We start from the raw sequence: 12372 nt of genomic DNA, 5'->3' as shown, positions 1-12372 counted from the left end.
TCTCCTGAAAATCTATCCCAGAAACATGAATATATGCACGCTGTCCTCCTCCTCTTCACACTCCAGAATTTCTGGCATCAGAACTGGGCCCTCAGCAGTGAATTCTGATGCTCACAGTCACTAGATTCTGACATCGCTGAGGCAAGGGGACCATGGCAAAGCAAGGGTAAGGGCAGAAGTGGTGCTTTACAAACACACAGCTGGGTAGTTAGCACTGCTGGGAAAAGGCTAGTTATGTTGGGCTTTGGGAAGCTTTGTCAGAAATGAACAAGGGCCCCTTTAAGGGAGATTTTATTCTGGCTGCTTGGGAAATCTCCCCTGTTCCAGTCTTCCTCTTTTTCAGAATTATCTCTCTTTGTCTCTTGCATACAGTCTTCCCTCTCCTAGGCTCTTGAGACAAAGTATTTCAACTCCAACCGCTGGTATCAGCTATCCTAGCTGAACTTCCTTCTGTGTGCTGTACTGCGGCCTCTCTCTATGAATTGCACTAGTGTCTCTATGCACTGCCTAATATTCTGCTTTTTGCCAGCTATGTGTAATACGTCCATAAACACCCTATAAAATATATGCCGGCAATTGCTGAGAGAGGAGTTAACTCTCCAGCTGCATTGCAAAGCAAGGTCCCTCTCTTTCCCTCCGACCCCCCACCAGTCAGGAGCTAGCCAGGTACACCAGGGTGCACCGATCAACATCACAGCCTGCTCCATGTGATTCCAGATGCCACACCCCTACCCTTTCTAGTTCCATGTGATGGGGACAGGAGAGAATCTGGTTTGTTACGATGTGAACTGACATCTGTAGTGCGCTTTTTTCCTCCTCCAGGCCTTATACGTACCTGCATTTTCTCCTGTCTTTATGCCCCATGCCACTGAGGCCCTTCCTAGCAGCCATTATTCTTCCGCCCCGGGGTGGGACTGTAGCAGGGCTCCTCTGAGAGCAGGTCAGTGCTGCCTCTGCAGTTGGCTTGAGGGGTTTCTTCTGAGCCGCCTAATGAAAGTAAATGGTCTTCTGCCCTCCGTGTGCAGCACAGCGTGACACAGGTCTGGAAAGAGTCTTCCGTGGGCGTGAGCATTGCACAGGGCCACCAAACGAACCCTGTAACCCTGCCTCGTTGTACAAGTGTATGGGCTCCCTGATGCCCACAGAGGGGTTCCCAAAGACTTGTGCTCCCTTGCGGATTACTCCGTTACAAACTGACCCGTTCACTCCTGCACCTGCTTTGACTTTCTAGGAACGTGGGGGTCTTGCAGGTGAACATACTGCCAACAGCCTACCCTGTTGGCGCACGGGAGTAAAGCTAGTCCAAAACCCCCCACCAAACCCTACAGTCGCCCCGCCTTTGTTCATGAAAGAACGTTGAAATCTTTTGGATGAAGGCATCCAGCAAGAACCACATGTTTGTAGCTGGTGGGGGCTTGGAACCAGGGTGGACCAGCAGCCCCCCTGTCAGCTCCCCGATGGTCATGGCAGTCCAGCATTAGTCTGTCTCTTGTTGTGACTTGACATTTTTAGCCAATGCACGTTCTAATCTGACTTCTTCCAGAGTAACAAAGTCCAGAGTCCTTCCTGTTTTTTTCCTGACTCTGGGCCCTGTGGTTCTTTCATCCTCTCATCCCAGGGCTTTCAAAAGTCCTTATCCCCGTATATCAGGGGAGTTCATGCCACATTCCCCCGTGGCTGGCAGGGGAACCAGGCCCTCCCACTACTCTGGGAGGCCAAAGACCCTTTACTGAGCAGCTGTGGTCTGCACCGCCAGACTCCTTGCTGCTGCCTCCTTTGACCCCCTCTTCCTACCAGCCATATCCCCCACCTGAGGGCTGCATTCCACCCCAGTCCTTCCACCTGGGAGTCCTATTTTTGCTCGGCTCCCGCCAGGGTCTCCCCCTGCTCCTGGGCTCGGTCTCTCCCTGCTTCTCCCAGACCCTCCCTCCAGGCCTGACGCAGGAGCCTGACCTGCTTTCTGTAATCCCCGGAGAAACTGCCACCACAGCTTCCCCTCAAGCTTCAGTTCAAATGCCCCTTAGGCGCAGGCTTCTTTCTGCCTTTCACCCAAGAGAGGACACTGCCAGATGCTTCTCCCCTGGCTCTTCTCAGCTTTCCTGCCCACTGCCTGGTGCTCCTCCCCAGCCAGGTCTGATCATCATTTATACTCACCACCCTTGGACTCAGATTCTGGTTAACCAGTGCAGGGTTTCTACAGCTCCCCCCGCACACATACACACCTGCGTGCCTCTCTGGTTCTACGTGACTCATCTCATTCACAAGCCCGAGAAGAGGGATCTCATGAGTGCCCTGAATCCGAGAAGGGGGAGCCGATGAAGGAATGGCATGAGATTGCCCAGAGTTCAGTTCATTGGTAGCTTCGGTTATTGCAAGTGTAAACAGAGGCCTACACTAAAAACCACTGGCCTGAGTTAGCCCAGGAGCACCTGCCCAGAAGGCTCAAATGCTGTCTTCCCCTCACTCTTCTTCCCAGCAGCTTTCCCCTTCATATGCTCTCCAGCTACGGCGCTCCTCTCTCTACTCCCTGCTCTCTGACACACCCACACACCTCTGGGCCCACTGCGGAGTGGAGCTGGGCAGAGACGTAGCTGAGTAAACCCTTTTTAGGATTAAAGGGGAAGCTTTCCAAGCACCTGGGCTAGCCGGGTTTCCTGGTGTTTACACTGTTCCTGTGCATCATCCCGTTTTGCTGTAATTAGAGGCTCTGAGCGCTGCATTCCTGCTGGGAGCTGCTACCCTGTTGGGAAGCAAGGATTTGTATTAGTGGATAATTACTTTTCTACATCGTGTTGAAACCTTGGTTTAGTTAGCGCATGTACCAAGGACAGGAGACCTGAGCAAGGCTGTCTATAAGGCCGTACCCTATTTCCATTTGTTCGTGGTTAGCCACTTCCCTTTCCTTGGAACAAGCAGGTTTCAAGAGTAGGGTCAGGGAGCTGTTCTTGGTAAATCTTGGAGAGTGATTGAGGCTGGGTTGCTGCTTGGATTTAGGTGTTTGCAGCTCGAGTTCACTGTAAAATGAAACAGCAGCCAATGCAGTGGGAAAGGTTCAGTCGATAAGAAGCAAACCAAAAAGAGAACGGCTTTCAAAGGTTGCCTGACTGCAAAGCCCCCTTAAAGAGAAGCCAAGATTACTGCAAAGCAGGTTAACAAGGTCGCAGGCACTCTGCCAGCATTTGAAATCTAAAAATAGGGACATTTGAGGAGAGAAATAGAGACTCTCCCTTTTAGCTCCAGTGAGATGTATCGGACAGTAGAGTTTCTTCAAAGGGCCGGGAGAGAAATGTGTAAATATTGCTGCTAAAAATCAAATCAAACAAAATTTGTGACTGAACCTTGTAAAGAAGGATTGCTGCATTGTGTTTCCTGGGGCATACAGAGTGCCTCACACAATTTGTCTAGATGTGCGTGAACACACAAATTACACTCCGTATTAACGCCCTGCTAGAACATTTAGCTGGGGCATGTACACAGGGTAACAGTCCAGTGCAGCCGGCTGCCGTAAAGCACCGTAACAGTGACAGGTCTGAAAAAATGGCCTCATGTAACATCCCAATTCACAAGCAATTCTCATTATAACGGGGTGTCTCCCAAAGTGCAAAAGAGTGGACACCCCTCCAAGCTCACTGTCCATCTCCCATTCTTTCAGTCGTCTTCCTGCCTTTCCACGTGGTCCACAGTCATCAGCGATGAGACAATTTCTCTGTCCAGTCCTTTCTGAATCCTGGAGGCAGCCTTGCGTGAAGTAGAGTGAAGGGAGTATAGAGAGACAACCTAGACTAGTGGATAGCATGCACTGGGCTGGGAGTTAGGAGATCTGGATTCTATTCCCAGCGTTATCACTATGTCATGTGATATGGGCAAGTAACTTTGGCTCTCTGCTCCTGTTTCTCATCCCTCCCTTTGCCTGTCTCGTCAGACTGTTAAGATCTTTGTGGCAGGAATTGTACAGCTCCTAGCACAATGGTTCCTGATCTCGGTGGCATCCTCCGTGAATTATGCAGCAGCCTGACAGCTTTGTGGCAAGCACCAAATGATTTTAAAAGTGTGGTTATTGACTAGGAAATTGACTAACCAAACCAAACTATTTTCTGCTGCCTCCCAGTGTTGAGTTCACCATGCTGCGGATTTTGTACGGGCAGCACAGAACTGTGTTGTAGGAGTTATCAGAGGGATGGGGAACTGGAGGCTTCGACACACAAGTGGTGAAAACATGGGGCATTGGTGCCCAGCGAATCTGCTGGTTTGAGCACCAAGCAGCAGAGTTGAGGGTTTTCCTTTTGGGGAGAAGTTTTTGCTTTTACCTTCATGTAATAGGCAGTGGCAGAAGTGATGTGTAATTTTGGGTGAAGGGCATCAACACTTAGTTCCTCATCCTTGACAGCAACCACCCTCCTCACTGCCGCAATATCCACTGTTGCATCCAAAAATGATGGTTTAAGCATGCTAGCTGTATGTTTCTGCTAAAATGCTCAGCAGTGAAAAAATTCATTATTGTGACATTTTAATTGTTGTCATTATGATCCAGAGTCAACAGGGATGTGTTACAGCTCTTGGAACTATTGTTTCAGGCTGTCTTATTTGCAAATGCAGGCAGCCAGGCATGGCTGAATTGGGTCCCGTTTGGTTTACATTATGAAGATTCTTTTTGCAATCATGGTGTTTAATTTTTATTAAAGCTTAAATTTTGGAGCATAATTGTGCCGTAAACTTTTCAGTTGGGAAGTTGTGGAAGACATAAGTCTGGATGGACCGTGGCCCTAAAATGAGGTACCATGATACAAAGTTGAAGTAAAAGCAGCAACAGCCGTAAATAAGCATTGAACAGCTGGTGTCTTGATCATCAAAGTAACAAGGTCAGAGTAGCCATAACAGTGAGATGACCCAAGGATAGTTGTTTAACCAGCGTTACTGTTCAGGATTGACTGTACAGCGTGGGATGGGGTTGCCGTGCAGCCTTTGAACGATGCTGTGGGTAAGCAGGGGTGGGGGTAAATGTAGCATTATAAGATAATAGTCTTTGAGTTAGAGCAGGGCTGCCTGGCTAGAAGGTGTCAGGTAAATTTTGCCTGGAAAGATTTCAGCCCCAGAGTAGGTTGGATTTATTTAAACATGATTTAAATCCCCAAATTGAAAGCCTTGATTTCAACTTTTTTCCATTTGTACTTCTGTAATTGCTACCAAGGAGGATATGCTATTCTAGCTATATACATCTATTTAAGCAGTTATGTAGCGTAATATTTTCAGATTTCTATTAACTGTACCATTTTAGTGTGATAGAACATGGTGAAGGATCTATTGCTTTTTTACTAGCTAATTAATTTTTTGTTCATGATTTGTGTCAAGTTGCATTAGGATGGTAACTGAAATTTAATTAAACACACAAACAGCATATACAATTTATTTTTATTAAACAAAACGAGCCGTTAATACAATACGTGACCTAGTGTGCCATATTTATAAAGCTTGACCTCAAAAGCTAAATGTTTTTCCCCAGATTCTTTCTTTATATAGAAAAGCAGCCTTTAACTCAAAGTTTTGCTAGAGACTCAGGGATTCAGCATATTTTCAAATTTGTTTTAAAAGAGCCTAATAAGTTTAGGCCTTAACATATTTTGTATTAAATTCAAATTGCACTTTAAGGTGGTTTATTTTTAAAAAGAAAAACTCATTATAATTTAAATAACAGAAAAACATCTCATTTCCCCTGCCACTCCTCCAAAAAACCCATCAGTTTTTATCCACCCTGGCCCAAGGGCTTGTACTGAGCCCAGAAATGACCTGGGAGCCTATGGAAGGTGCGTTCTCTGTGACTTTTCCTGCTAAAGAAGTGGGCTGCAAAATTCTTCCCACATTGAAGTTTCCGTGTTGTCCCATCATCAGCCCAAGATACAGTGACTCCAGTAAGGAGATGCTCAGTGCGTGAATCATTGTGGCTAGATTCCCATCTGAGAGGATGGGGCATAGTTCTCTGCCACGCTGAAGCTGCTTCTCACCATTCTTCCTATTGAGGAAGACTGCCTCCCGCTCCAACTTGAGGCTATTTTGATAAATGGAGGGGAAAGGTTGATGTCGTGGCTGGATCCACTTCAGTCTTGCTTCAGCTCCCTTTGACCCAGCTGTTCTCTTCATTGAGGGGCTAACCTTAGGCAGACATTGTTCTTGTTTATGATTTGTATTGCATTAGTGCTTAGAGACCCCCATCATGGCCCCAGGATGCTGGGCATTGTACAAACACGCAGCAAAGAGACAGTCCCCGTGCCAAACTAGTTGCCATCCAAGTTGGTTATTGTGCTCTCTTGGTTGCTGAGAAGGAGCTGTGCAGCTGGGTGCTGTCAGTGTGTTGTAGCTTCTCCCAGCCTCTCTGGTGGAGTTACTGGTAGATTTTAAAGAGGAGGGAGGATTGTATGGATTCCTGCAGAACTCAGGCCTCTTGGGGATGCAGGGCAGCTGCTTAATCACATCGTTACCTAGGTCTGGTGTGAGCTGCTGTAGGGCTGCTCCATCCACTCCAGCAGTAAAATGGGGGTAACAGCACTGCTTACCTCCCAGTAGTGTTGTGAGGATAAATACATATGTTAAAGATTGTGGGGGGATCAGGTACTAGGATGTTGGGGGTATAAAAGTACCAACGCTCACAAGGTTTGGTAAGTGGGTGGGCAGCACCTCTGGGAGCGGCTGAGTAGTATAAACGTGACAGGCCTCCGTCGCCATCCATTTAGAACTGTGGTCACGGCCTGGTAATTGTCTTCTGTTCTGCCACGGGGGTCCTTCCCCCAGCCAGCGAAACGTCTTCCAAACAGGCTGAGAGCTCTTTGCCACGCCGGGGGCTTGGGCAGGCCCTCTGGCTTGCGCAGCCCAGATCAATGAGCCACTTTGCTGTCTGGCACGGTTCTTTCTGCTCTGATTCTGCCGCGGCTGTGGTGGAAGAGGAAGAGGAGGTGTGTTTGCCTCCATCACCTCATGAGTGTATTGTGTCTTCAGAGCCCCTCCGGCCTTTAGAGCAGCCATCCGAAATGCTTCTCTGTACCTGTGCCGTTGACTCGCGCCTCTTAGCAAATGAAAACTGTAAGAAAACGTCCCTTTCCCATCTCCCTGTGCTCAGATGGCACTATTTAACTCTCCCTTGGCCTCTCTAGTGCAGTCCCATCGCTGGACTTGCCTCTGGCTCCTGAGTCTGTCGACTCCCCTTACACATACTGGGCTTCCCAGGAGGGAAGTAGATGCAGCTGTGTCTTAATGTCACGATGGAGCTCGCCCGGGGAGGCAGTAAATTCCATGGCTGCGGAGAGCACGGATTGCGCAACAGAATTCCAAGCAGAGCCTTGGATCATAATATTTGGTATAACATGCCTGTTTCTCCTGCCTGTGAGGCTCTCGCATCCAAACAAGAGGCCCTCCCCAGGAAGACTGTTCGGGGCTCTTGCCTCATAGATAAGGATGGGTTTAATGGGATGTTTGGGGGATTTGTTTGATCTGCCTTCCAGGTGGAAGTCAGAGATCTCCCAGCCAGAAATCCCTCTCTCAACAAAGCACTTTGTGGGAGGTATTTCTGAGCATGTCCTAGGGGCTGTGTTTCACTTAGTGAGGTGACTATGCACCAGGGCCTGCTTCCCTGCTTGGTGAAATGCTGTGCAGGTGTTTGGGGTACCGGAGGCCAGAGCTGTCCCTTGGGTACGGTGAATCGGGGCGACTACCGCGGGCAGAGAGGTCAGGCGGGAGAAAGGGGTGAGAAGGCGAACGGGGAGGCGAGCAGGGGGTGGACGAGGAGGAGCCCCCCTACCAGAACCTTCCCCTCTCCCCAGCTCCTGCCTGCCGGCGCACCCCACCAATCAGTGCCTCCCCCTCCCTCCCAGCACCGACCACACAGCGCACTTGGGGAGGGGGCGGAACTGGGTGGGAAAGAGGCGTGGCAGGGGTGGGGCCTTGGGGGAAGGGGTGGAGTGAGGGCGGGGCCTGGGTGGAGCCAGGGGGAGCACCCACCGGCAGATTAGAAACTCGGTGCCTATGCCCCGGGCTCTGCCTCCCCCCCTTAGGGATGGCCCTGCCAGAGGCTCTCAGTAAAACTCAACTCTCTACTATGAAGATGGCTCTGTGGGGGGCTTGAACCGTGCCCTGTCCCCTCCCATGCGAGCAGAGGCGCAAACTGCTTCGACTGCAAAGCTGGTCTTCGCATAGCGCTTGCCACGCGCCCGTGGTTCTGGGTGACTGTAGGGCACAGGTTCTCTCCATCCTGTCCATAGCAGGACAAGACACTTTCCAGGGTAGCTCCTATCCATCCATCCGCATTGGCCATTCCTACCCTCTCTTGTCCCTCTGGCTGAGGAGGGGTTAGAACCTCCCCAGGACAGGGTGTGCCTCTGTTAATCAAATCTATGTTCCTGCTGGATCATTACCAAGGAGCCTGTAACAGTTTTTTATTTGGCCGGGCCCAAGTAGTACATACAGGCAGAAGCTCGGCTCTTGCCTTATCCAGTTCCAGAGAAATCTAAAGGAAAATTACCACTAGTGAGAATTGTCGAGTAGGCAGGGCAGGGCTGGACGACCCCAGGGCCTTGTCTACAGTAGGGCTCCCACCAGAGCACATGAATCCCTGGCAGATGTAGTGTGGGTAAACACCTGTAATGCGGTGATGGCGCGCTGAGCTGGGGAGCGGAGCACAGGGCGCAGTGATGCATTAGCAATGAGCACTGCAGAAGGGGCTGCTTGGATAGACACTCCCAAATGAGCAGCACTGTCTCGCTCCCACTTTATTTCCTTCCTTGCATCCTTTGTTTTCGTGCCCCTCTCCCGCTGTCAGGAGTGCTCTGTTGGCTCCAGTCCTGAAGATGAGCCCTTGCTAACTTTGAGCACCGCCCTTCTCAGTAGCTCTTTCCTGCCTAAATGTCCCCCGCCTGCAGGAGAGGGGGGGAATCCCTGTTTTGGCCTGCCGGTGGATTTAGCTTAAGGAATGCTTCTCTGTTCTCATAGGCACCATCCAGTAGGCTGCAAAGGCCCTAGGGGGGCGTGTTGACAGTACAGGCCACCCGCACCTGGGAGGACAGGCAAGCAGAGGTGGGCCAGCAGGGAACATACAAGCTGCCCATGCCGACTGTCTATGAAGCTGGGAAGCAGGTGAGCTGGAGACCTGACCTGTTGGGGGACAGGAGATGAAATAACCGTCGTAAAGGGAAATCCTTGGACGGCCTGGCCGGGGGAGAGCCTTAAAGAAATCCCAGTGAGCCACTGGGTGAGTGAGCAGGTAGCAGGGCATGTGTAGCAACTACCAGCCAAGGCTTGGCATTCTGTGCAGCCAGATTCCTCTCTGTGCTTTTGCATTCTGGGGGCAGAAAGAGCCCTCGCCCCAGTAAGTAAGAGGGCGAGGTGTTTTCCTCAATTGCCCAGCTGCTAACTGCCCAGATTGTACGGGTGCCTGGTTGTTACATGGCAGAGACTCCTAACCGTCCCTCATTCTGTCCAGCGGGTGTCTGAGTGCTCTGGTGCTGCTGGCCACCAGTGCTAAGCAGAGGGGGGGGATCTGGGTCCCAGGAAGTGGGACGGAGTTGGGGGGGCAGGGGGGAGTTGAGCTGGGAGCGGCTCGTTTATCTCTCTGTGCTCTTCTCTTCCAGTACACGGGACCTGAGTCCACAGAGAGACCCCTTTCGATGTCCCGGCATGAGACCTCTCCGACGACGGTGCAGCCGGCTGGCAACGGCCGCCCCAACGCCTGCTGCTTCTGCTGGTGCTGCTGCTGCAGCTGCTCGTGGTACGTCCTGTGCCCGGCTCAGCACCCGAGGCGTTAAAGAAGCCCCCGCCCCCTCCCGCTCACCTGCCGCTGCCGGCTACCGATATGCCCGTGTCTCAGGGCCGAGGCCCGGCACCCGTGCCACCATTCTGGCACCGTTGTTGGATCCCTGCGTGTGTCCTGTTCCCAAATCTCCCCCATCGGCTCCATATTGCTCAAACGCCTGGCGCATTGTGCGTTGGGGGGGGGGGGGGCTTCGGTTCCCGTTGGCATGGGGGTGAATTTAGCAGCGACCATGAGAAACGGAAGGCACGAGCACCAGTTGATTTTTGTCCTTTGCTTAGATTGTGAGATCTCTGAGGCAGGGACCATCTTGCGGCCTGTGTCTGTGCAGCGCGGTCCTGGCCCGTGATGATACAGCCAAGCTAGCACAGGATGCTGGTTCGTCTGCACAGCTCTGCCAAGGCCCCACGGCGCTGAGCTCACTAGTCCCCCTTTGGGGGAGACGTCTGCAGGCTCTTCCCGCTGGGTGTTACGCTGGTCCAGGCCTCCGAAAACGCAGAGCTGCCTTTTCTTAACCTGCCACTAGACGCTTGCTGAGCATGTGTGGGAAGTCTCCCCCACCCGCCTCCAGGGCATTTGTGTATTTGCGCTTGGTTTATAGTTGAAGGCTAATTGGTGCAGTGTTTAAAAACTGACTGTAAACACCATTTTGAGCAGATGGCCCCAGTGTTTGTGCTGCGGGTTGATCTGAGCCCCGTGGAGCACGCTCTGCATGCGTGTGTTTTCACTCTCCTCCACGCAAGGAATTTGTAGATTTTTTTTGTCCTGATTCTGAACATAGTAAATGGACAAAAGGGCCGAGTTTTCTAAAATGAACGGAGTGTAAAGCAACTTGCAGTCGGGGAATCTTTGAGGCAGGGCCTATTAATTGCTCTTTGGAAACTCATTAAATCCAGCACAGCACGGAGAAGTGTGAGTAACACTTTTGGGGCAAAACCTGGTTCCTGTTTCAGGGGGGCACAGAAATCCCACGCAGGTGATAAGGCTCTCGGACCCCCAGATCTAGTGCTGATAATCTATTTCAAATGGACCTAAAATAGTCCACAATCTTCTTGTGATTCAGAGGCCAGAGCCCCTGCCTGGCTAGTACCAGCACAGATTCATGAGGTGATGTATTTGCTTCTCTGGTGCTTGTCACACTAAATACCCAGGCCTGGATTTCTGAGCCATCAGGTGGGGAGTCTTGTTGTTTGGTTATTCCCATGTCTGCACACAACCTGCTTGGGATTAGGATGCCCAGCGCAGGTTATTGTATTTTACTTAGCCAGGTCAAGGGGGCAGAAATGGTTCTTCCTGGTTAGAATCTCTCTCGCTTCCGTGCTGGGAACTGCTTAAAACCATGTAAACACATCTGTAAGAGCAGCTGGCAGCAGCTGCCGCACAGTTCAGTGGTACAGTGTCCCTGCCCAAGCAAGATGCCCCGAGTTTTCAGTGTCAAACAGCATTTGCGCTCTGAACAGCTGGCACAGAATCAGTCCCTCTCCCAAGGAGGCTGTAGGATGCTGGTGGGGTGTAGGAAACCATTCCGGTGGGCTGGACACATTTGTTCTGTGACCTGTATTATGGGAGGGGGAATTAATGGCGGGGGGGGGTGCGTCTGTGACCTTTGGAAGCCCAGCCTCTCACGAAGGAGGATCCCACAAATACCCACCGGGCAGTGGTTGCATGGGAACTTGTGTGTGCAAATGGGCACTTCGCTGCACGGTTCCCCCCTGTGCCTCCTTTGACAGCTTGCCCCTCACTGTGTCTCCTGTCCATGTCTGCCATGCATCTGGGAGGGATTCATAGAACCCATTGTGCTGTTTGAGGATCTGTCTAGCGTGATTTGGCCGACGTTCTCGCTTCTGCTGGCCCTGGCTGCATCTGAGCCTTCGCTGGCTCCCCAGACTCTGCACTGTTACTCTCCAGCTCATCAGAGCAAAATCGCCCCTGCTGCGAGATCAGTGCAGCTGGCGGCTAATTCCAGGGATGAGTCTGGCCTGCTGTGGTCTAGGGATGTCGTGGCTAGCAAGATGCTGAGTAAACCCACAATTGGTTGTATCAGCCCCTCCCCATACTGGCAGACACGAGGTGCTATCTCAGTTACTGTCTCCTCTCCGGGCCTCACTGTCTGATGGTCCCTGTAATGTGCTTGGTCCCCTTCTGCACAGCCAGGGGTGGAGAATGAAGTACTCCCACAAAGCCACCTTCCGCACAAGGGAGAGTCCACAGATCCATTGCAGCAGGTCTCTCCCATCTGTGCAGCTTCCTGCAGGCAGAAACCAGACCTGTTGATCCAGGCAGACTGGCTGTGGGTGGACCCTCGAAGACCCCTTTGCAGAGCAGCTGTCCCCACACCTCACCCCCAGGGTTGCAGAGGAATCTGATCCTGGGTGAGGAGGCGGAGGCAATGTGATTACTGCTGTCCAGTTGTTACCTTCTGCTGGAAATCCCTGCTCAGCCCCCGTCCCCAGTGTGTACGTACATGTGTGTACACACACAGACACGCACGTTTTCCAGAACCTGGGTAACCATGCTGAGACGGCCCGAACTCGCTACACAGACGCTTGCTTTATCCCCTGGCACTTTTGGCCTTGTTGATT

The 12372-nt window shown here is 51.5% G+C and overlaps 1 protein-coding gene across 2 annotated transcripts in view; it reads left to right on the top strand.

The window, feature by feature from the left end:
* Nucleotides 1-12372, top strand: part of RGS19 (regulator of G protein signaling 19) — a 53149-nt gene that overhangs the window by 28420 nt on the left and 12357 nt on the right. The window contains exons 4-5 of one of the 2 annotated variants that reach the window (XM_048819809.2): nucleotides 8974-9117; nucleotides 9612-9748. In XM_048819809.2, the coding sequence (XP_048675766.1) occupies nucleotides 9088-9117; nucleotides 9612-9748 (167 nt within the window). In that variant the 5' untranslated portion in view covers nucleotides 8974-9087. The remainder of the gene's footprint in view (nucleotides 1-8973; nucleotides 9118-9611; nucleotides 9749-12372) is intronic. The other variant, XM_048819808.2, reaches the window with a different exon arrangement.

Source organism: Caretta caretta, chromosome 13, assembly GCF_965140235.1.
Source record: "Caretta caretta isolate rCarCar2 chromosome 13, rCarCar1.hap1, whole genome shotgun sequence".
Lineage (NCBI taxonomy): Eukaryota > Metazoa > Chordata > Testudines > Cheloniidae > Caretta > Caretta caretta.
Note: the sequence above shows the minus strand (reverse complement) of the source record. Positions and strands in the feature narration are given on the sequence as shown.